General features: G+C 34.2%; 2 protein-coding genes across 7 annotated transcripts in view; both read left to right on the top strand.

Annotated features, from left to right (window-relative positions):
• The first annotated feature begins 139 nt into the window (after positions 1 to 139).
• On the top strand, positions 140 to 2,176 carry LOC124421784 (mannose-P-dolichol utilization defect 1 protein homolog). The gene is made up of 5 exons (XM_046957393.1): positions 140 to 524; positions 1,104 to 1,169; positions 1,318 to 1,450; positions 1,549 to 1,753; positions 1,818 to 2,176. Exons 1-5 carry the CDS (start codon positions 437 to 439, stop codon positions 2,067 to 2,069), a joined length of 744 nt encoding a protein of 247 aa, XP_046813349.1. The 5' UTR covers positions 140 to 436; the 3' UTR covers positions 2,070 to 2,176.
• An 844-nt stretch (positions 2,177 to 3,020) lies between these two features.
• The window catches only part of LOC124432962 (tetratricopeptide repeat protein 14 homolog), a 338,911-nt gene continuing 316,627 nt past the window's right edge, over positions 3,021 to 25,304 (top strand). For 3 of the 6 annotated variants that reach the window (XM_046982360.1, XM_046982365.1, XM_046982363.1), the window contains exons 1-14: positions 3,021 to 3,153; positions 3,859 to 4,055; positions 4,169 to 4,293; positions 4,381 to 4,457; positions 4,553 to 4,675; positions 4,936 to 5,150; positions 7,570 to 7,710; positions 7,802 to 7,993; positions 8,091 to 8,787; positions 8,935 to 9,242; positions 9,478 to 9,653; positions 9,855 to 9,981; positions 10,137 to 11,421; positions 11,700 to 15,213. In XM_046982360.1, coding sequence (XP_046838316.1) covers positions 3,895 to 4,055; positions 4,169 to 4,293; positions 4,381 to 4,457; positions 4,553 to 4,675; positions 4,936 to 5,150; positions 7,570 to 7,710; positions 7,802 to 7,993; positions 8,091 to 8,787; positions 8,935 to 9,242; positions 9,478 to 9,653; positions 9,855 to 9,981; positions 10,137 to 11,421; positions 11,700 to 11,819 — 3,747 coding nt within the window. In that variant the 5' untranslated portion in view covers positions 3,021 to 3,153; positions 3,859 to 3,894 and the 3' untranslated portion in view covers positions 11,820 to 15,213. The remainder of the gene's footprint in view (positions 3,154 to 3,858; positions 4,056 to 4,168; positions 4,294 to 4,380; positions 4,458 to 4,552; positions 4,676 to 4,935; positions 5,151 to 7,569; positions 7,711 to 7,801; positions 7,994 to 8,090; positions 8,788 to 8,934; positions 9,243 to 9,477; positions 9,654 to 9,854; positions 9,982 to 10,136; positions 11,422 to 11,699; positions 15,214 to 25,304) is intronic. The other 3 variants (XM_046982361.1, XM_046982362.1, XM_046982366.1) reach the window with 3 other exon arrangements.

A 25,304-nucleotide genomic window follows, 5' to 3' on the forward strand; every position in this document is an offset into this window, starting at 1 on the left:
ATTCGAAATCTCGCGGTTTTAAAGTGCGACGAAGTGCGCATGCTCGGTTCGATCGGTAAAGAAGTTAGCCGGTTGGTAAGAGATTATAATGTTACTGTCAAAGTACAGTTTAGTGAATGAGAGTTCAATAGATGAAACGTTAATTTTTCAACGGCGGAGAGGAATGATTCTACTTCTTCTACTGCGAGTCAAAATCGTTTACTTTACGAGTCTACTTTGTATTTATCATTACCGAACATCTGGTAGTTTATATCGTTTGAGTATCGACAATCGTATTAATTTTTAACGTTTCAATACAAATTTTAAATAATAATACATTGAATTAAAAAAAATCTAATTAATTCTGTGTTATTATATACAATAGATGTGAATTAGTGTGAATAATAAGATTGAATTTTGTTAAACTTACATTGTAATAATATATATTTGTGAGAACATGGCAACCTTTATCAAAAATATATCATTATACTTTTTTACAAAACAATGTATAAAAATATATTTCGACGATCTGAATTTTCTACATGGTAAGATAAAATATTTTATTATATAAATCCATTATTATTTAGAAATCGTAAAGTTATCGTAGTAATATAAAATAGTTTAATACATCTTCACTTATGCACATATGCAACAGTCACGTGGATGAATATACATGATGTTCGAAACAAATTTCAAATTGGCAAGAAATTAATCGAGCAATTTTCTAATAATGATGTAAAATTCTTACAAAAAAAAAAAAAAAAAAAAAAAGAAAAAAAAAGAAAAAGAAAAAAAAAGAAAAAAAAGGAACAATGTTTCTCTCAAATTTTCATAACAGGTATAATAAATCGCAGATGTCTTTGAAAAAAACATAGAGTTTTTTTTAAATTTATCTTTGACAACATACAAATGTAACATTCTTATGTTTATGCGTATATAACAACGAATGCAAATCAAAATAAAGTCTACGATTTTCGATTTTTTTTCGACACTAAATTTGAAATTGGTCTTGATGACTTGTTAATGATAATATAAATAAATTGTTTTTAAATTAAATATGGATTATATATGCAGTATATATGCACCTGTAAAAGTAAATCATGAAAATATTGAAAATGTTTCAGTTGAATGTTTCAAAGAAACACTGAGTAAGATGTTAGGACTTGGCATCATCGCTGGATCCTTATTGGGTTAGAAAATTATTTTTTTAACTTAACAATATTTGATTGTATCCAGTTGAAACAATAATAGAATTGTCTTATGCCTTACTTATAGACAATATTTATTTTCTATTATTAAAATTTTTATATTATTAAAATAATATATTATTTATTTTAGTGAAAGTGCCACAAATTGTCAAAATTTTTAAAAATAAAGATAGCAAAGGTATTAATATCTTTAGCGTATTATTAGATTTATTTGCTATCACTGCTATGACATCCTACAGTTATGCGAGCGGTTTTCCGTTTAGGTAAGCAGAAATTTTATTTTTTCAATGATTATTAGATAATTTATGAATATATTAAATAAAAGAATGAATGAATATATTAAATATAATTATATTTATAGCTCATGGGGAGACGGAGTATCGTTAGGTATACAGACATTAATAATTGCATTATTGGTTTTTCACTTTAACGGGGATACTGCAAAAGCAACGGCCTTTCTAGCAGGTTATATATCTATACTTACCACTGTTATAAGTGGTTTAGCACCAATTAATTTACTTTGGACCTGTCAAGCAATGAATATACCTATCGTTCTTATTAGCAAGGTAATTATATTAAAATAACGATATAATATCTTTTGTATATTAAACATTATTACCTTTGTTCTAGTTCATACAAGCTTATACAAATTATTCCAATGGAAGTACCGGCCAGTTATCTGCAATAACAGGCTTTATGCTTTTCTTTGGTTCATTAGCAAGAATATTTACTTCTATTCAAGAAACTGGGGATACAACTATGATAGTTATGTACTCGTGTTCAACTTTTGCAAATGCCATCATAGCTGCACAAATTCTTTATTATTGGAATGTTGAAACTGTGGATTCTAAGAAAAAAGATAAAACTAAGAAAAAGGAATAAAAAAAAGTTATCAGTAATATATGATGTAAGATCAAATGGTGACAGAAGAATATTGTATATTATATATATATATTTATACAAATGGTTTTGGTACTTGATTAATGCAAGTTGGTTTCTTTTTATTTATATCATCATTCAAATTACAAAGTATCAAAATATTTTATACATCTATTACATATCTTACATTATATAAATTTGATGAAACATTTATTTTTATTATTATTAATAACATAACATTTATATTTATTGTTAATAATAATATTGAGTTACAACACACATTTTGTGAATTTTAATATCGTTTATATATATATATATATATATATATATATATATATATATATATATATATATACATATATGTGTATATATATATATATGAACTAAATAAAATGAAAAATAAATAGGAAAAAATAGGATAAAATGAAAAATAAAATAAAAATAATTTGAATTAATTTTCATAAAATACATTTTTTGTTTTTAAATGACCCGCTTATTATTCCTTATCGCTATATCTGGAGCATTACTTGGCAAATAATCGATAAAAAAACACGCCATCAATGACTAGTACGTCTTTCACTATTGGTTCCCTTTAACCGGAAATAAAGAATGCTTGGCGCTTAATCGGTGAATCCATATTACAGATTAGTCTATTATTTGTAGAAGGTAAAATTTTAAATACGAAATATCAATTGTTGAAATCGAAAGTTTTAATGATTAAGGAAAAATTTAGAATTCGTAATATATATCCTATATTAACACATTTGATTATTTAAACTCATTCGAATAATAAATATTTTTCTTGATTTAACCTGTAAATATGAACGTCCGTATATAGCTACCAATCAGCGTCGAGATTGGTCGCTTAATTCATTCCTTATTGGTCGTCTTTTTGAAACACTTGTACGCATGCGCCAACATATGCTCGGGAGTTTCTTTCTTCCGGCTCCCTCCTGCCGATGAGTCGTACAACGTTTGCTAGATCGTGTGAACGCAGTTGTTTCGTCAGCGACGATGCAGCTTAGTGGACCGTGATATTTTCAGAAATTTCATAGTCAGATCGTCGGAACGTAATTCTCGAGCAACGGTGAGTAATATTTCAGCTTTTTTTTGGACGAAAAATGGGTCTATCGTCCCATGAGACGAAAAATAACGGGCGTGGACAATCGTCGGGAAAAGATGGCCTGTTGGAGCGTCATGGCGTCATCGCCCTTTGCAGTCCGGCTTCCCCCGACGACCATCTTGTTATCGATAAATCAATATAACGCGCCTTTATCCTATGTAAGCGTCTTGTATACTAGTACTAAAAAGTACATCACAAATGTTAGACGCATTTAAACATTGTTAAAATCGCCGTCTAAAAGGAAAAAAAAAAAAGATCATCTACACACAGGTAAATCGACCTTCGGCACCCGGTTTCTTGAACATTTGCTTTGTCTGACGAGTAATGATACGCAGAATAGCGTTAAATTTGGAGACCTTGGTTTTACGATAATCAGTATTACACGAGCATCAATATTTTAATAAGAAAGAATGCTAAGTGGAATCAAATGTATTATGATTTATGGATATTCAGTCGGTGGAAACCGAGATTTACATGCACGTGTCCTTGGCTTCTGGACTGTGCCTTGAGAGGTGGTTTTCTTGCATAATGCCTACATACTTTTGGATCTCGTAGCAGCAATCGATTAAAGGCAGATGCATGTTGAAATTTATTAAGATATACCACATTGGTCCTTGTATTATTATAAATAAAAAAGGAAGAACCATGCGAACCTACGGATTTTCACAGTCTTACAGGTTAGGTTGCTCTATTTCCTGAGTCAAAATGGAATCAATGGACGCGCGCCTTGTTGCGCAGGCATTAAACTACCATGGTCAGCAGTTGCAGAAAGTGTGGGAAGGAGAACGCAACGAGAATGAGTTGGCTATGCTCAATCTCAAGGAACCCAATTTTGAAATTTATCAACAGAGACAGAAAACACTTAGGTGTGTAATTAAATTTATTTCAGATATTTTTGTCATAATTTTCTTTATCATACAACTCATATCTATGATTGCATAATAACGTAAAATACAATGTATTTACGTTTTTATTATAGCTTCGGAGATAGAGGAAAAAGACTGAAGCTTCAGCAATTCCTCGCTAAGAAAGCAGATGCTCTTTATGATAAAGCAAATCTTGAGAAGACTATAGAGCCTATTAAGCAAGAATTAGGAGATGAAGGTAAAATATTCTTTTATGTTTTCACTTATCTCCATTATGTTATTATATTTTCTCATTCTAAGAAACCATTGTATTATTTATTTTCAGAATTTTATGCAACAATGCCAGGACTCGATACTTTTGTCACTATGGAAAAGTCTCAACGTATCAGAAACTTCTTGGAAGTAAGTATATTTCTTAAACGATTATATTTACTTGATAGCTATATCTAATGAAATTATATTTGCATTTCTAATGTCAACAAATTAAATATTTACAGAGTTTAGTTGTCGGAGATGTAATTTATGCACAAGTGATGAGTAAAAGTGCTCCTGGTCTTCTTCTGAAGGTTCTTTGCAACTGCTCTGATTGTCCTAGAGTTGTTACTGAGTTAGGAGTAAAGGTATATATTATTAATATACACATATATTTCAGATATTATTTTACCATCAAATTATTGTATTTAAAATGTTGCTTATATAAATTATAAATATAATTACATAAAAGATGAAAAACATTTTTGTAAAAATATCTTGGTACGAAGATGTAAAGATACATATAATATAATTTTTAGAATTAATGTATATTTGTTAGATAATATATTAATATTAATTTTATGAACGAGTGTTATTAAATGATTTTGTTTTTGCGTTATGCAATTAGGTTCTAATATTGAATACGGCCACTGTGCCGGCGGTGGACAAGAAAGGTGTTACAAGAGGCTACATGGCAAATGATCTCGTCTGCGTCGTAGTCAGTGAAGTTAACGTTGAGGCGGAACGAGTCGTTGCAGTAATGAACATGCCTGCCCGCGAGGGCCAAGCCCCACATCCACCTATGGGTCTTATTCATTCTGATGATCTTCCAGAAGCTTATAAGTAAGTTACGAGAAATATAGATAAGTACGGTAGAAAATTTCTTGCATTTACACGCTTCGCTAGTTCTGTTTAATTAACATGTCTACCACTAAAGGAATACACAAGACTTGAATATGTCTTCTTACGTGCATCGCACTTAGCTTTTATATACATACATGTCTCGCACATCTAAAATACTCTACTAGTTCTTTTAGACATTTTTTTTCTTTTTTTTTTTTTTTTCTTTTTTTTTCTTTCTTTCTTTCTTTCTTTCTTAAATCTGACTTCATATATGATATGATCACATATAAGACCAATTATATTTAAGGAGGCAAAGGTTTTTATCTAATGTGATGATAATGACATTAGCATTCTCATCACTTATGGCTGGTTGCATTTCTTATGAAAATATTATATTTCTAAATTGTATGTTAATCAATGAACACAGATTTGCGATTTCCTTTTTTTCTTCTTCTTTTTTTTTCTTTTTTTTTTTTTCTTTTTTTCGATTTTCTCCTTCATTTCCTTTTTTTCCCCTCTTTTTTTAACACATTGTAAAAAGAAAAGGTAAGAATAACAGTGTGTTGGGCAAACAAAATTGAAATTTAACAGACGCACTGTGATACTAACAAGTCAAGGTAAATGAGATTTGATTCCTCTTACACATTTTTATGAATTTAGGTGCCAGACACTCTGTAACATAAAAAGTTGATAGTCAGTATGATGATGAATTTATAATGCGATACAAATGATTCAAACCTTGAGCATTGGTTGACATGGCTCTATTGTGCACATATTGTATCTACGTTTGTGATATGTTACTCTCAAAGCACCAGCCAAACTATGGCGCCAAATGAGATCAATGTCTTTTGAGGTTGAATTTCCAGTTTGAGACGTTGAGCCTTGAATGGTCAGAGTGGGTGCTGCAGACGGTAGGTATAATAATGATTTACTGTTGTTTGGTCTCTTATCAGATCATATAATGTAATCTAAATTGTAACCTTCTTTGGTACAGGATATGGACATTTTTAATATGTTAGTAGAATGTAAAAAAAAAAAAAAAAGAAAAAAAAAATAGAAGGAAACCTTGTTGTACGACCTTATAATATCTAATGTTATATTATACACTATTATTATACACTCAGTCTTTTAGTAGTAACGCTATTAATTTCTAATAGAAGACATATGTGGTTTAGCTGAAATTAAAAGCAGAGACCAAACAACCCAAATCTTAAACACCCCATCCTATACCTTTAAGCCTCAAAAGAATCGCGCCTTGTCATAATAATGCCTCATTTAAACTTACAGCTTATATTGACAAATAAAAAAAAAAAAAAAAATGATGTCATATTCAAATTGACTCAACAAAATGCAAAACAGGCGACCGTACTACTACTTCTACTACTACTACTACTACTACTACTACTACTACTACTACATCTAAAAAAAATTTTTTTGGTCAACTTGGAAGATAATATATACTCAGGCGTGGCTCCCGACCTATCCTAGGGCTATGCAATTTATTTTATCGCACCAAAAACTTATGTAATCATCGTCGATTGATGATAGGCTGTGTGCTTTTGTGTTGAGAAAATCTCTGAATTACAAACATGATACAAAAATCTAGAAATATTCGTCTTAGCGGTACATGAAAGGTGAGAGACGAGTTTACATAATAATGAGGTTGTGTACCATTTTAAATTTATAATTATGAAACTATCTGGTAATACATATATATATATATATATATACAAAGGAATTTTATCGACCTTCTGCACCGCATCCCTGTTTTTGGACCCCTGCTGCTTGTTAACGGTATAAACATAGATCGTGAACGATTCTAATACCAGAAGATGTAAACATCTTGTTTCTTCATTATTTTAAGAAAGAGAGAGCGAGAGAGAGAGAGAGAAAGAGAGCGAGAGAGAGAGAGAGAGAGAGAGAGAGAGAGAGAGAGAGAGAGAGAAAAAGAGAGCAGGGATTATAACTTATAAAACATCTTTGGCATTAGTGTCGTATCTTTGAATAATTCATGCAGATCGAAAAGAAGAATCAGCGTTCCAGAGGAATGGATGGACCATATTATCCTTGCACTATAAATGTTTCAAGAAGACGACCAAAGAAGTATATATATATATATATTTTATATTGTATATATATATATGTATATATGCACACGCATATATATATATACACACACACATATATATATATAAAAGAAACAAGACGAGATGTCAAAAAATTGAAAATAATCCAATAATTATATCTACGCAGCGTCTGATTAATTTTATTAATTAAGGAGTGTAAAAATTCGGTCATCATGATTATCAAGTCTTTAGTTTTACCGTTAACGAAGTAGCTTTGGTTTCTTCTGTGCCACTGGTCTTTGACAATGATCTTTACAAGTCAATAATGTATTATTTGTTTTTATGTGGTGTAGGAAAGCTGTGGACAACAAAGGTCAGAGTTATGAAACGCTCTTGGAGAATAGTACTGGCTTCAACAACCCAAACAACATAAAATATCTTTGTGACTTGATGGGTCTAGGGCAAGAAAATCATTCTAACATGGTTGGCCTAAGGTACAATATAATTATAATTAATTTTTATATTTTGAAATAATAATAAAATAATATCTTTCTATTGATCGTTATTCGTATTAAATATTTTTAGAGAACGTTTCCCTCCCAATGAATATGCATCAGAATTGAGACAGGCACAAGCAAGCAAGTGGGCATTCCGAAGTGTTGCCGAAGGAATAGATCACTTCAAAGCTGGCCGCCATTCTGAAGCCTTTCAGTGTCTTAATAAAGCACTATCAGTTGACCCAAGAAATGTTGAAGGCTTAGTTGCTAGAGGAGCATTGTAAGTTTATTATAATATTATAATAATTAATCATTTATCATTAATATAATTGTGATATAACACTTTTGAATGTTGTCTTTTTCTTCATTTGTTCTAGGTACGCGAACAGCGGTAGTTTCAAGAAAGCGATCGACGATTTTGAAACTGCTTTGAAACTGAATCAAACTCATGCGAATGCTCGTAAATATATGGCCGAAACTCTGGTAGCACTTGGACGCAGTTACGAAGACGAAAAGAAATATGATGAAGCTCAGAAAGCTTATGAAAATTGCTTAGCCATAGCACCATATCATGAAGAGGCACGAAATTCTATCGAATATATCAAATCAAAGACTCTAACGTCTTCTTTGAATCCCCTTGATACGTTTAAAAGTTTCGAAACTGAAAACGACGTTGGCGACAATAAAAAGGAGAAAAAGAAACGTAAGAAGGAAAGAAAATCTCGATCAAAAAAAAGACAAAGATGGAGCTCCAGTTCTAGTTCGTCATCGAGTGGATCATCGAGTACATCTAGTTCGGATTCGAGCAGTTCCTCGTCTTCTGGGAGTTCGCGATCTGCATCTCGTTCGCCAAGCAGAAAACGGAAACATAAGAAAGATCATCGTGGATCACTTTCGCCTCTTAGCAAGCGAATGGCTCAATACAACAATCCTCCAGCTGCTACAACCGCCGCTCATGATGTAATTGCACCGGTTTCTTATAATGCCAATACTCGGGAAAAGATGGATGATTATGAAATTAAAGTGCGCAAGTTTTTGGAACAAACCAAGGATGATTCAGATTACGAAGATAAGGTAAGCATAATGAGCTTATATGTTATATTAGATGTACAGGCGGTACCTTTTTTTTTTTTTTTTTTTTTTTTTTTTATTTTTTTTTTAATTATGAAAGGAATAAATATATATCTGTAGGGTTAATTCGTTTCATGATATTCATTTCAGGTAAGGAAGTTCTTGGAAGAAACTGCAAGATGGAAGAGAGAAAGGGAAAAGGAAAAGAAGCATTCGGAAAGTGAAAAAATGAAGAAAAAGAAGAAAAAGGAGAAGAAAGGAAAGGATAAGGAAAAGGAGGATAAGAAGAGTAGAAAGAAGAAGAAGAAAGAGGAACGAAAGAAGCGTAAAAATAAGGATAAACTTGAAAGAGATTTGGAGGCATTGAAAAAGTCGTCTTTACCAGATTTGGAACAACTCGAATCGAAACTAAATGCTTATTATGCGAAAGTTGAAAAAGAAACAGCTGTCCTAAAAAGGTTGGACTCCTTAGACAATTTTTTGGTAGTAATGACATTCGAGATATTTTATCTTTTTTTTTTTTTAGATTTCCCCTTATTCAAATTAGTCTAATCAACTGTTATAAGAATGCTAAGTACTTAAATTCATTTATTAAGTTGATTTCAATTGTGGTCTTTTCTGTTGGCATCGACACTCGGAAGTTGTTTTTTATCTAAAGATATCGCATTCTACTTATGTTTTTATATTTACTAGGTATGTAGCACAGTATAATGACATACCTTCCCCTCTTAGCAACGCGGAGAAGCTCGCGGAGAGCTCACGCAGGGAGGAGGAACTACGTAGAGAGAGGGAAAGGGAGAGAGATGAGGCATCAAAAGCGTATCATGAACGAGAACCCAGAATACCTATGACCGCTCAGCAGCGTAAAGGTACGTTTTTCTTTTTTGTTTTTTTTTTGTATTTTACTTTTTTTTTTTTTTTTTTTTTGTTTTTTTTTTAATATAATGATAATTAAAATTGTACATGTGCTTCATGAGATGTGTTTGTTTTTTCTTTTTTCTTTTCTCTTTTTTTTTCTCTTTTTTTTCTTTTCTTTTTTTTTTTCTTTCTATTTTTATTTTCTTTCGTAGAAATTCAGAGGAAGCCTTTAACGGACATTTTTGAACAAGAGTCACAGTTAATTCATCCTGAACCTAAAGTACCTACTTTAGATACAGCTGCGTTAAATGCTAAATGGAAGGCTGCTCAAGCGGCTAGGTAAGATCTTGCATATCGTATAATTTTGCGAAAAGAACTTCTTTTCAAATGTTTCTTTCGGAAATATTTAAAAAAAAAAAAAAAAAAAAAAAAAAATGGCAAAAGATGGTTGCGTTCGAACGGAAATGAAGAGGCATGAAATTTTGTGTTTACAGTGACGAAGACGATGACAACGAGTTAGAGGAGAAACTGCAGCGAGCAGCATTAGAAAAGTCATTGAATATTCGCAAACAGATGCAACGAGAATTGGCGGAGAAGAGAGCAGCAGCTGCCCAACCGATGTCTGCCCCTACACCACCGCCACCATTACCTAAGGAACCTCCGATACCGAAACAAGCACCAGTGAAATATCCTACTCCGCAACCGCAGAACAAGTTTCAATCTTACAAGGACCCTACTATATCAGTACCTCAAGGTACACCGAATAAGTTCAGCTCCGGCAGCAATCTCGGTGGTAAATTCCAACCGATTGGTCAATGTCCTGGAAGTGGAGGTGGCCATCCACCGGAACCTCCGCGTCCACCGCCACCAGCAAAGAATCAGAATCAGGCTAAAGGGCCAAGAACGGATTCCGATAGTGAGACTGATCGACAGCACAGACAGACGCCTAAGAAACGCGAATCAAGTGGTAGAGGAGGTGGTACGGTTTCCAAGAGAATGAGCAGAGACAGACCAGGAAAGCGTTCTCGTAGTAGATCTCGCAGTGCATCCAGTTCTGGTTCCTCGAGATCTCGATCTCCAAGGCGAACACGTTCGCGTTCTTATTCCAACAGAAGATCCGGCAGTTACGAAAGAAAATACAGCCGTTCGCCGTCCGGTACATATAGTCGATCAAGGTCAAGATCACGATCAAGATCTTATACTAGGAGTCGTAGTCGCAGTAGGTCCGGCGACAGAGGCTATTATCGCAAGAGACAGTTTCGTTTGTACAATAATCGTGGGACTTATTACAAGCCACGCTTTCAAGGCTTTAACAATCCTAATCATCGTGGCGGTGGCAATAACTTCCAAAACAGAAATCGATTCTACAATAATCAACACAACAATCGTTTCGGCAATAGACGTGGCGGTGGATTCAACAATCGCGGCGGTGGACGTGGACGTGGTGGCAACCGTGGTGGTAGATTTTTCCACGGTAAGCAGGGCTTCCGCGATTTCAGGGACAGGCGAGACTTTAGAGATCGTCGGGCAGTATCACGCGATAGATATAGCGATCGCAGTTATTCACCCGATCCAATGAGAAAGGTTGACGAAGCCAAAGAGAAAATCAACAAGATGCTCGAAGGCGGTGACGACGTAATGGATCATCAGCAAGGTGCCGGAGGATCAAGCGTTCCTCCCAATAAGAGACAAGATGGACCTCTGAGCGAGGGCGAAGAACGCGATGATGATGACTACGAGAGGTGGGGAGAGGGAGAGGGGGGCGACGCGGCTAACAAGGTTGGTTAGGTCACTTCTGTGTCTATCTAGGCTTTCGAAAAAGAACAGCCTAACTTCTTCTTGCTGATGACGATAAATGATAACTCTGGATGATGATCATGATGAGATGATAATGATGAAAAATGGTCATGATGATATGGAATAATAAGGATAATGATGATATGATGATATGATGATATGATATGATGATGATGATGATAATGGTGATGGTGATGATGATGAGCCACACGTGCAAGAGAGTACGACCCAGGAGCCAACTAACTCTCCTTTGTTGCCAGAGCGAGGAAGTTGGAGCTGTCGACGATAACCTGGAAGGCAAGGAGTACTTCATTGAACGCATGAAGCAGCGAAGCAAGAATGTATTAATGCAGAGAGCCCTTGCAGCTAAGATTTGGTAGATATGCGTGCCGTTGCCGACGCTGTTTCTTCTCTTCTCCTTCGTCTGTGATATTCTCTATTTCCTCACGTTGGCTGTGCCTAGTCACCAGCGATCGACCAATTCACGTGAGATAATCTTTTATAATTTTTCGTACCGATAACGTGCGGTACATATACATAAATATTATCAAGTAATAAATATCACGGACGTTAATTATTGAAATTATTAACTGGCGGCCATTATGATCGTTAAGAATCCTTTTATCTTAATTACCAACGAACTCTTTCTCGTTCGTCCTTTTTTGCGGATATATCATTAAATGTATAATATCGAGACGATCGTGTATAGTTTATTATTATATATCTACGTTTCATCCGTATTCGTAAATAAAATCGTACGAGACAGTCTTTTGCTCGGTTTTGCAAGAGGAAACCCAAAACTACTACTACTACTACTGCTACTACTACTAGTACTAATATTACTATTAACTATTAAACTACTACTATTATTACTACTACTACTACTACTACTATTACTACTATGTTATATCTTATATATATGTAGCGAACGTGTGAATGCGCTCGATATATTATATATCTATCGTAATAATAACGGGAAAAAGAATTCATTCGTATCGAACTTTGAAGACTCTCGCTACGGATCGTCGAGGATATAATATATGTATACCATGTTTCTACGGAGTAAGAAATCGGATGATCATTATTTTAGCAAACTACATCGCGAATTTTCTTCTTTAACTTTCTTCAAACGTAGTTCGTAAGTTGTATGATATGCCGTTTTCTTTTTTTCTCTCTCATTTTTTTTCCTTTTTTTTTTTTTTCTCTTTTTCTTTTCTTCTTCTTCTTCCCTTTTTCTTTTTCTTTTTTCTTTTTCGATCACAATGGAAACGTCAAATTTGGCTCTGGGTTTGATTCTTATCTCGCGAGTGGCTTTTCATATTACATCTATCAATATATATATATATATATATATATCATCTTATCAGAAACTCTTTCTTTATTAATTTAAAATGATTTATTAGATTTCGTTTGTACATTTCTTAACAAATGTGAAAACTCGTTACGACAAAAAAAAATAAAAAATAAAAAATAAAAAGAAAAAAAAAACATCTAAGCATAATCAAAAGAAACAAAAACAAAAAAAAAAAATAGAAAGAAAGAAAGAAAGAAAAATAAGTCAGTTGATTTATGCAGATCATAAAGTAAACGATTTTATCATTAATTATTCTTGACAATTCAATAACAATTTTAATTGTTTCATGAAAGATCATGTATTATTGGACCCCCTCTCCCCTTACCGTTGCGCGCGGTTTTAGAATTTGCGATACATTCTGCGTTGTTTTGCTCAAATACAAAACAAACTATGCATATTTAGAATGATAGTCATTTTACTCCTTTGATCGCGTGATCTTATTAGAGCGTCCCTTTGCAGATATACGTTTCATTAAGGAAAAAAAAAAATAAAAAAAAAAATAATAAAAAAAAAAAAAATAATAAAAAAAAAAGAAAGAAAAAAAAATACAAACCTTGTTACTATTTCCTTCTCTTTAATACGAGAGCGCTTATTTTAAGATATATTACAAATAATTTACGTAGTAGGACACATATATGTTACATGTAAACGAGTTGCTGTACAATTCAATCATCCAAAAAAATATATATAATTGTAAAACTACAAAGAGAGAAAGAGAGAGAGAGAGATCAATGTCATTGATATTTATGTTTATCCACCATATATATATACACATATTTATATATATTTTACACAACAGAGAAGAATTTACGGTATGTGATATAATAAAAATTAATAATTTTTTTTTTTTTTTTTTTTTTTAATTATGCGTGTCTTACACAATTATAAAGATCGTTATCTTAAAAATATGCATGTGTATATATATATATATATGTATGTATGTATATATATGTGTATATATATATATATATATATGTGTGTATAGGTTTAAATCAGAGATTTTCAAAATTTAATTAAATATTAGAAAATTTGAGAATAACTTAAATGTTTATTAGAAGTGTTTCAAAGTCGATTTACCATATTTCTGTATAAAATTTTTTTCTCTCAGAGCTCGTACATCTATATAAAAATTAATTTCAAATCCTTTTATATCAGAATTATTATTTTCGACAAATTATTAGATATTTGATCGAGTAATATGATGATTTTCGTGAATAATGATCGTTTTTGTAAAGTACATATTTCGATACGTAAAAAAAGTTTGGAAAGATCTTAGATTTAAACGATTCTCGAAATATATCGATACTTATCGTTACGCGTTCGTATATTATTTTTTGTACTTCGATAAGACAGTTAACGACGTATTTTGTGAAGGAAAACAAAAAAAAAAAAAAAGAAAACGAAAATAAGTAAAGGTATATCTTAAAAAATGTATCTTATTATTTCGATAATCGATAGATAAAAAAAAAATTATCGATTACGCGTATATCGATCACAAGTAATCATGCATTATTGGTTATAATCGTTCGTCAGGAAATATCATAAAAATAATATTTCTTTATTGAATCTCTCGGATTCGCACTATTTTTGAAAGTGAACATGCGTATTTCGCGCCTTATGGCGTCGGTAGCTGGCGTTGACGGGGGAGAGGGGGAAATGGTAGCGCGGAATATGATAACGTTTTCGAGTCGCTTCAGTTTAGCGTCGACCTTCACGTGCGGGAGATGGTCTAAGCATTTTTTGTTATTTTTTTTTTTTTTTTTTGTATATCTAATATTCGGTGATATTTTTAATTTGTATTATTATTATTACTCAAGTTTTTCGTATAAACAAGAAGGATCACGTTAGTAACGATAATCGTTTGATTTAATTACGATTTTACGTTTGACTTGTTGAAGTGTAAAAAACGACGAGTTAACCTTTTCTCGTGTTTCACGTTATATATATATATATATATATAACAACTAATGAGTTCCAAATTGGTAATGATATACGTTAATAATCTTATAACAATTAATTTCATGTTCGAGATACGAATAAAATTAAATTGAATTAAGATTTTTCATCAAAACTGTGTAATAATTTCGCACTTAGTGCATTTTTTTTTTTTTTTTTTCTTTTTTTTTTTTTTTCTAATGATGGCAATAAGAGAAAGGAGATTCAAATTTTCGTTAAAGTTTCTCTTAAATTTCTCTATACGAGATAATTCATATAAAATTATTTTCTTTTCTTTTGTCCAGTTTGGAACTCTTAGTTCACGATATCAATTTTTTTTATATAGTGAATATGTGTGAAGTGATTATATGCAAATGTGAAATTACGTATACACAACGTGGATACAGGATAATTCCGTTTAAACAACGTTCTTAGAGCCGTTAAGGAAGGGAACCGAGAGAAAAAGAAAACGGTGTATCTTCAAGGTAAGTCTATTGCGACATATTTTATTCATACTTTTTTTTACATTTGTATTTGTTATAAAAAAAAAAAAAAAAAAAAGTAGGAACTGTAAAAAAAGATTACTATTTTCGTCATACTTTATCGAAAATACAAATCGAAAAATTATCATAGAAAATTTCGAACGATTTTTAAATGATTTGTAAAAATTTATTCTAACCAAATGTATATGTGTATGTGCATGTATGTATGTATATATATATATATATATATATATTGGGATTTATATCTATACATTTATATTTTATCAAAAATAGAAATCGAAAAATCTTTTTACATACAATAATTATCGCAAAATCTCGAAAGATATTAAAATCATATGTAAAACTTCGTTCTAGCAAAATAAATTACTCATATTATAATATATAAACATTTATATACATATAATATATATATGTATATATATATATATATATATTTTATCGAAAATATAAATCGAGAAATTGGTTTGATAATTATCGCAAAATTTCGTTTATCGAAAGAGATTTGTAAAAAATGATCATTGCTAAAGATTATTGTGAGAAATGAAAGGTCGCTTTTTTATTCTTTTTTTTTTTTTTTTCTCTTTCTTTTTTTTCTTTTTTGCGGATCGTTATCGTTATCGTTATATTACTTTTGGCGCATATCATACGTAACGATTATCCTTCCATTTTTAAATCGTACGAAAAAGTCGATGAATATACCTCGATCGGCCGACGGCGGCGGCGGCGGCACCCTGTTGGCTACTCCTCCTCCTCCTCCTCCATTGTGATTTTAATAAGCCTTATGCAAATTACAAATGAAATTGTCAGTGGCAGCCCCGTGGTCCATTCTTCCACGCTGATGGGGACAATTAGAAGAGCTTTGTCCGTCGACCACGCGTTGTCCGGCTAGTCGCCGACTGGAGAGTCCCAACGAGATAGGACCGCCCGCCAACCCCTAATCTTTCTATCCGGTCCTCAGGATGTATTCACTTCCGATTCGTCGGATTACTACCACTATCATCTACGACAATTCTATCGAAAAGAAAAAAAAAGAAAAACAAGAGAAAAAAAAAGATTGTTTTCTTTATAGCCGATATTATTTTTTTTCTCTCTTTTTCTTTTTTTTCTTTTTACAAAGCAAATTAATATACCAGTTAACCGAGCTTATAAGGCTATAATAAATAGGCTGTGTGCAAGGTCCATCGATTTGTACGGGTGGATGAGTATTCTATAAAAAAAAATCGATCTTTTATTGACTTTTAGAACGACGATAATCTCACAGTCGTGACTATAATCCCTTCAGTAACGGTAAAATTATAATTTTTGTAAAAAGAATTATATATACATATATATATATATATGTATAACTTTTTATAAAAAGAAAAAATGCATTTCCGAGAATGTTGCAAAGGTTACTTTCTCGCGAAATAAATAATACCGAATCGGTATTAGCGAGATTATCGAAGTTATATTAATTGATCGGTAATAATGGATTCATCCATTAAGATTCACGATTATCCCGTTTAATAAAGTTAATCCCGTTGCATGTGACATTTAATGCGTTAGAAATGAATCGAAGATCATATAAGAAAAGAAAGAGTTCAATTCATTTTGTTTCGAAATTTTATTTGTTCTTTTATTTTTCTTTTCTTTTTATTTTATGTTTTTTTTTTCCTTTAGTCGGAATATAATAAAAAAAAAAAGAAAAGAAAAAGAAAAAAAAACCACGAAACAATAAAAATTGATAAAAATTTTCAGCCGGGATCGAGGAAAAATATTTACACGTGTTAAATCAGAAGAATCATTTTCACGTGTTAAATTATACATATGTATATATATATATATATATACATATGTAAGTACTTAACGTAGATTATTGAGTAACCAGTTTATTGAGTTAAAGAGAAGAAAGGGGGACAACAGTTGGACCTGAGGTGTTTGGGGTCGAGGGGAATTAGAAACTGAACGGAATCGAAATTGACGACGTTCGATGTCTCTTCTTCGTGGAGTTAGAGGTAGTAGTGGCAAAGGGATGAGGAAGAGAGAGAGAGAGAGAGAGAGAGAGAGAGAGGGTAATGGGGGAGGAGGAAGAGGAGGAGGAGAAGGAGGAGATAAGTTTTTACGCTAGGGTTACTAACTTACGGACTCGGCATTGTCGACTTCCCGTTGACGGGAGGACAATGCACGTTCGGCGACACAATGCTTCGCTCTGGAATCTGAAGGCAGTCTTGACTAGTAGCAACCTGCGAGAACACAGTACCTCCCTCCCTACCTTCTTGGCTCCCTTCGTCTTTTGCCAATGTTCGTCCCTTCGGCACGTACCACCACTGTGGTGTGTGGTACCCCCCCCCTGCCCCTTACTTTCTTATTTTATTTTATTTTATTTCTTTTTTATTTCTTATCCTTCTCTTTTTCCTTTCTTTTCTTTTTTCTTTTTTTTTATTTTCCCTTTTCTTTTCATTTCTTTGCTCCTTTATCCCCCTCTTACCGATTTCACCTTCGTTTCGGACTTTAATTCAGATTTTTCTTGTTTTCCTTCTTTTTTTTCTTCTTCTTCTTTTTTTTTTCTTTTCTTTTTCTTCTTTTCCTTTTTTCTTTTTTCTACCGTAGATTTATGTATTATATATTATTCTTTTACGAGAATATAAGAGGAGACGAGTCCTTTTCGTCGAATAGATAGGGTGGAGGGAGTTCTCTTCTTCTTGAAGAACGGACCAGCGGTACACGGTGACTTTTTCTAAAGGAAGCAGAACACAGTAAAAGGAGAGAGAGAGAAAGAAAGAGAAAGAGGTAGATAGATACATAGAGAGAGAGAGAGAGAGAGAGAGAGAGAAAGAGAGATGGGTAGAGTGGAAGAATCATGAAGTGGTAAAAGAGAGAAGACAGAGAAAAAGAGATGGTCGAGCATTTCAATCGCTCTTAGGCTCTCTTTAGCTTTTCCGTTTCTTTCTCGCACAAAAGCCACATTGTTTCACCCTTCGTTCCTATGGACGCGGACTGAAATACTCTACTCTTTTCTCTAGTGCGCGCACGGACACACCCGAGAGACACACTCTCTCTTTCTCACTCTTTTACTAACATAAGAGAAGAAGAAAGGACAAGAGGGAGGAAGAGAGAGAAAGAGATGTACATACGTGAAACGTATAAGGCAAAAGCAGCAGCAACAGCAACCAACGTCGTCGTCGCTCGTCGGCATACGATCTTTTCTTCCACGTTCAATGCTCGTTCGCTCGCTCGCTCGCTATCCTTTTGTCATTACTTACAGCGCTATGGACGTGGTTAAACAGTCGCGTTCCTTTTTTCTTTTCTTTTTTCTTTTTTTATTTTTTTTCCCCTTTTTTTTCTTTTTTTTTTCTTTTTTTTTTTTTTTTTTATCTTCTTTCTTTTTCTTTCGAGTCCTTCGAAACTCACGTACGTATGTATGTACGTATGTGTTATACATATACACGTATATTATGTATTTTGTCATCGAACAAGATGGCGAAACTGACGTCAATATTTCATGGATCTCTTTATGGGATTATATTATTCAGATTTATTATAGCTTATGGCGAATGAAAACGATTAAGAATCTCAGTCTCGTTGACTAAATTACGTCGAGATCTTTTTTTATTTATTTTTCTTTTTTCCTTTTTTTCTTTTTTCTTTTTATTTTTCTTTTTCTTCCTTTTCCTTCTTTCTTCTTTTTTCTTTTTTTTTTTTTCTTCTTTTTTTCTTTATTCTTCTTGAAAAGCAATATATGAGAATCCCATCGAAAAGATTCCTACGTTCTATCGATAAATTCTCTCCTCTAACTCTCTCTCTCTCTCTCTCTCTCTCTCTCTCTCTCTCTCTCTCTCTCTTTCTTTCTCGCTTTATCCGAATATACACGACGCTGATGTAGAACTCGCCGAATAGAGAGTATCGATAGTATTGGATTATATTGAATAGTTGAATGTGTCACAATACGTTCTTGCGATTAATAGACTTCCGCATGACCTTTATATAGAGAAATAAGATGTTACCTTTCGTTTTGCACGAGCTATCGCAACGAGTACCGCAAAGTCATCTTTGAAAAGGAGAGAACGAATAAAACCGAACCTTCTCCCTTTCTCTATCAACGTTTTCATTCTCTCATAGTGAGAAAAGTGTTGTTCCGTTCAAAAAAAAGAAGAAAAAAAAAAGAAAAAAAAACAATAGAAATAAATAAATAAAAAGACACAAATGTATACTTTATCGATCTCGAAACATCTCTCGAATTGGGATCGTCGTCGAAGTTTAGATATGACGCTCGGCATAAAATATATAGATGTATATAAACACACAATATGCGCATGTGCACATGCACATACATACACACCTGTATGTATGTATGTGTGGGTGTATATATAGATATATATATATATATGTACACATATGTATATCGTCTCTGCTAAACGCATACAATCTCTTACACGTACGCGTCAGAAAGCTAGCCGGGTCTCTCCTTTTGTCATCGGACGAAAGGCTTTGTACCGATTATCTGCATACGCTACCGCGAGCGAGCGAGCGAACGCAGCTTTCAGTTCTTCTTCATTCCCTTCGAACGTTCAACCCTCTGCTCGCTTCCACCTCCAACCCTTGTAGTACCACTACTACCACCACCACCACCACCACCATCACCATCACCACTATCGTCATCACCACCATCAGCACCCCTTTTTCATCGTGCATTGCTGCTGTCGTACAAGAATATGTATCTGTGGATGTATGTTTATATGTATGTATATATATATATATATATATATATATATATATATATATATATATGTATACATATATTTATGTTGTACGTATTCTGTGCGCATACATTATGATATCTCATTCTACGTACCATATGAAGATATCGAGCAAGGACACTTTGAAGTTTTTGATAATAGTTTAGCGTAATCAAGCATGCGCGCAATTTCTCAAATTTTTCTTCCCTAAGTTATCATTTATATCCATACATTTTAGAATAATTCAATATACAATTAGAAATGATATCATAGATTAAATTAAATATATCCTACTAGTGTGTATATTATCAATGGGATCAACGTCTCTTATTTTTTATTTCAAAACTCGATGAAAAAAGAGGAAGGAAAAAAAGAAAGAAAAGAATTGTAGAAATTGTACAAGCATCTATTGTCAACGATGCATAGTCGTACTTATTTAATAATAATACTCATCTTGCCTTTTAGATGGAATTTCTCTCGGATGTCGTTTCGACGATCTAGCGAAATTAATTAATGACATCTTGAAAGTTATCGGGTTGGTGAGGAAGAGGAGGAAGTAAACGTATTCCATCGATATCTCGACTGCTCGGTCTGCGAGTTCTCTTATCATTCTTTTCCGAAAGGGTTTCGTCTCGCGAGTCTCTCTTTCTCTCTCTCTCTCTCTCTCCCTCCTTTTTTCTTTTCCTTTTGCGCTATCTCTTCCCTTCTTCTCTTCTTAAATCTTCTCTTTCCTCTCAGCCACCCCCTATCACTCTCTCTCTCTCTCTCTCTCTCTCTCTCTCTTTCTTTCTCTTTTTCTCTCCCTTCCACGACTATATTCTTTTCAGTATTCACTCTGCAGTTTCTTGTACCGATACTTCCTTCTTTCATCGTCGCGTCATTCAAGCTTTTGATGCCGCGGCGACAAAGCTCTTTACTTCTTTCCGCGAACGAATGAAAGCACGGAACGATGGCGATGTATACTCGGCTCGTGCTCGTGCTCGTGCGCGCACACACACACACACACATTCGTTCACAATGCGTCCGAAGCTATACACAACTACGAAAGGACTACAGTGAGGAGGAGAGCTCGGGCACCAAGTTCTTCTCTCTAGGCATTGAACGTTGGGTACTTTAAATATTCGTCGAGCTGAAAAGCAAAAAATTATTGTCGATCCTACTCCTCCTTTCTCTTTTCCTCTTCGTACCTTTATTTCTTTCTTTATTTCTTTCTTTTCCTTTCTTTCTTTCTTTCTTGCATTCTCATTCTCATTCTCTTTCTCTTTCTGTCTTTCACTTGGCCCCTTTCGTATAAGAATTGCCGACGATATTGCCTTCAGTTTTTTTTTTTTTTTATTTGTTTGTTCGCGTTTCTTTTCTTTTTTTTTTTCTTTTTTGTTTCTTTTTTTACTTTTCTACTAGTGTTAATTACGTATTCTAGGAAGCGTATTACGAAAGAAAGGATCCCAGTTAATGAATGAAATTTCCTTCGCGAAGTATGCATGGTAAATCCATTCGTATATATATATATATATATATATTCTATTGGATAACTATCGGAATAGAGAGGGTGAATTTTTCGTTCATTCAAAATTTATCAAATTATCAAATTATTAAATGAATTTTATATTGAAAAAGTTATCGTTTAAATAAGACAGCTTCATTGTATATAACCAACGGGCACACCTGAATAGAAGAAAAGAGTGAGAGTAAAAGTGTGTGTGTGAGAGAGAGAGAGAGAGAGGGAGGAGAATAAAGCCATCAACGTTTAAAAATCGAAAAGATCGTTGACAGCCGTCGTAACGATATTAACCGTAAGGGTGATTCACGAGATGGGATGGTACCTTAATGGATGAAGGTACTTAATACATGAGTAGTATCGACATAGGTGTTGCGGTAGGGTCGATGGCATAATGCCACGCGATACAGGGGTGTCATACGGGGAATCGAGGAAAGGAGGAGTAGCAGATTGGAAGGAGAGAGAAAATAGAGATGTAGAGGATGATGATGAGGAGGAGGAAGAGGAGGAGGGGAGAGAGAGGGTGAGAATGAGGTGGATGAGGAGAAAGAGAAGGAGGTGGTAAACGCAGAGGTAGAGTTAGAGGTACAGAAGTAGGAGGAGGAAACTGAGAGAGATAGAGAGAGAAGCTTCGTTGAAGAGAATCCCGGAGAGTCTCTGTCCACGAGCAACTCGCTCAATTCGCTCGTTCATTCGCTCGTTTGCAATAGCTCGACCGGTTGGTCGACCGGTCGGTCTGTTGGTCGGTCGGTCGGTCGGTCGATCGTTCGGTTGCTTGCTTGCTCGCTCGCTCGCTCGCTCGTTCGCTAGCAGCGTCATCATAAGACCTCTTTGTTCTCCGGCAATTTCAGCGGCATTGTCACCGTCAACAATGTCCACTTGACATTCTCCTTCTCGCTCCCACACATTGTTAACCCATCCTACCCTCTCCACCTCTCCCTGTTCTCTCTCTCTCTCTCTCTCTCTCCCTCTCACCCTCCCTCCCTCCATTCCTCTTCTCCAATCCCTCCTATTTCAGCTCCTCTCGGAGCTCTCTTTCAATCATAAAGCTTATCGTGGATGGACGCGGGCACGCGCAGATCCCGTTTTCCCAGTTGTGAACTCACCTTAAACGTCAACCCTCCCTTCCGCCCCCGTTTCAGTTCCTTTCGCGCGAGAGAAAACGCGTTCGACGATCAATTAAGGACAGATCGTGCCATCCCCACTTCTCTCTCTCTCTTTCTCTCTCTCTCTCTCTGTCTTTCCTTCACTCACTCACTCGTTCTTTTTCTATCTCTTTTTCATCGTATTCTATCGCGTCAAACGTATGTACGCCCGTTAGATCTTGGCGATCTCTTTTCTCTTTTTTTTTCCTTTTCCTTTTACTTGTAAGTAGGAATACATAAAATCTTCTCTTTTTTCTTCTTTTCTATTTCACTCACTTCGGTGAATCTACTTATGAAGAAGAAGAAGAAGAAGAAGAAGAAGAAGAAAAAACTTCTTTTCGTATTCTACCCTTTGATTTCGGTATTAACCAGTGACCACCTACGGTACTATTGAAATAATATATCATATAAAATTCAATGACGTTTAATTTATTAGTATATAAGCTTTAAAAGACCGGTAATGGGAGTTCGAAGGCCGGTTGTGTTATTAAAATCATGAAATCTTGAAGCGGCAAGTAGATCGAAACATTTATATGCAAACGAAGTTTTTAAGCGGTTCCATTAAGGCACCCCGTAGTCGCGAGATCGTGCACGAATGACATCAGCGTATCGCCATTGTATAACGTTGAAACTCGAGAGCATTGGAACGATCGTGGGTGGAAATATTTAGGACGATTCTTACTTCATAAACGTTGCGTCTATTTCCAAGTAGAAAACATTATCGATCGAGTTTGTGTTCACTCTAAGACGTAATAATGATATAATAATGGCGAAAGAAGAGTAGTAGTAGGCCATAGAAATTTTCTTTGGGATGTGATATAGTTTTATATATATATATATATATATATATATATATATATATATATATATATATATATTTAGATATACATATGTACGTATATGTACATATGTATATATGTGTCTACTATGTACCATTCCTATGTGTCCACTAATGTACTCCCGAAGAATAGCAAGAATATAAAGATTCCATTATATCGTGAGACATTTAGGTGCGAAGTAGTCTTTCGTTAGCGGCTGACGTAGTATCGGACAATACCGGAGGTCCTTTAGAACTCTGAACCATCCATATGGGTATTTCTCTTGAATACGCGAGGCATTTAAGTGTGGGGACTGATTCGAAGATACGTATGTATATGTGTATATGTATATGTATATTTCTAAATATATATATATATATATAATATACATATACATATATGCATTTCGTGAGAGCGGTGGCGCTTTACTTATGGAACGCATTGTTCTATTGTGCCTGGGAGATGAGCGCATTACTGTCCCTTGTCCCCCTTTTCGAGCAACCCCGGGACAATATCGTGCCGTGCGCCGTCGTTAATCAGGCATCGTTCCTGGATGAGCCACATAGTAATTCGTGGAGGTTTATACGCGTCCAAAACGCGTTTACATTTACGGGATTATGAGTCACGATTAGATATATAGATCCTCGTTATACTACGTACGTAAAGATATTTTCGAACTTCGTTAGGATTAAACAAAGCATAGAAAAAAAAAAACGACAAAAAAAAAAGGGAAAAAAGAATAAAGAAAAGAGAAAAGAAAAAAAAATATTTATATATATAGCGCATCTTAAAATCTTATCGATAATATTGCTTGAAATAATAAAAAGATGGGGAGGGCGGGGGCGGCAATTCATTGTTTCATTGGTGTAAGGAAATGCGCGAAAAATAGAAAAGAGCTAAGGAAAAGAACGATGGTAGTAGGAAAGACGTCGACTATGACGATGATAGTGGTAGTAATAGTGATGGTGATGGTGATGGTCGTAGTAGTAGTAGTAGTAGTAGTAAGTAGATAAAAGGAATGGAAGAAAGAATAAGAGGAAGAGGAGAGAAAGAGGAAGGAAGGAAGGAAGGAAGGAGGTGCGCGCGTATGGAGCACGTACACGCGCATTCGCGAGCGGCAAGTAGTAGGAGGTAAAGTGTTCGCGACGAATCCACGGAATGGGGTAGAAGCACAATGCTTCAACAATGACGCTATTGTGGAAACGAATAACACATACTCCTGCGCTTTACCCTCTGCTTCGCCAAGGGTAAGCTGTCTAGCTGAATCAAACGAGTAAGAGAGTGCCATCGCTGAGACAGTATTCCAACTGGATACTTACTTCGAATATGAGAAAATATCTTCTCATCGATGTAACGGTGAAATGATAAGAAATCGAAGTATTGCCATATAGAATTAATGACAAAATAAGATAAGACATTATCAACATTAAGAGGTTACCACATTGTTTCATACTTTGTCAAACAAAATAAATTCTTCTTCCATTCTTCTTTCTTGATTCTCTTTTCGTTCGTTTCGTTCGTTCGTTCGTTCGTTCGGTTCGTTTATTTGTTTTTATTGTTTTTTTTTATTTTTTTATTTTTTATTATTATTATTATTTTTTTTTTTTTAACGATTCGAATTCACTTACGGCTTAGAAGTTATGTGAATTTTTGCAAACGCTTCCAGGCGAAAGAACCGAGAAAAACGAGTTCTCTCTACTAACGACGCAACTAATTTTTGAAATACCCGCTCGAGAGTCCGAGAAAACGATTTCGATGTAATACGGCGAATAGGGGCCGGGAGAGTTAGGAGCTAGAGGCTCGAGCTGGAGGCATGGGGTAAAGGAGGGAAAAAAAAAGAAAGAAAGAAAAAAGAAGAGAGAGACAGAGAGAGAGAGAGAGAGAGAGAGAAAGAGAG

Source organism: Vespa crabro, chromosome 2 (genome assembly GCF_910589235.1).
Source record: "Vespa crabro chromosome 2, iyVesCrab1.2, whole genome shotgun sequence".
In the NCBI taxonomy this organism is placed as follows: domain Eukaryota; kingdom Metazoa; phylum Arthropoda; class Insecta; order Hymenoptera; family Vespidae; genus Vespa; species Vespa crabro.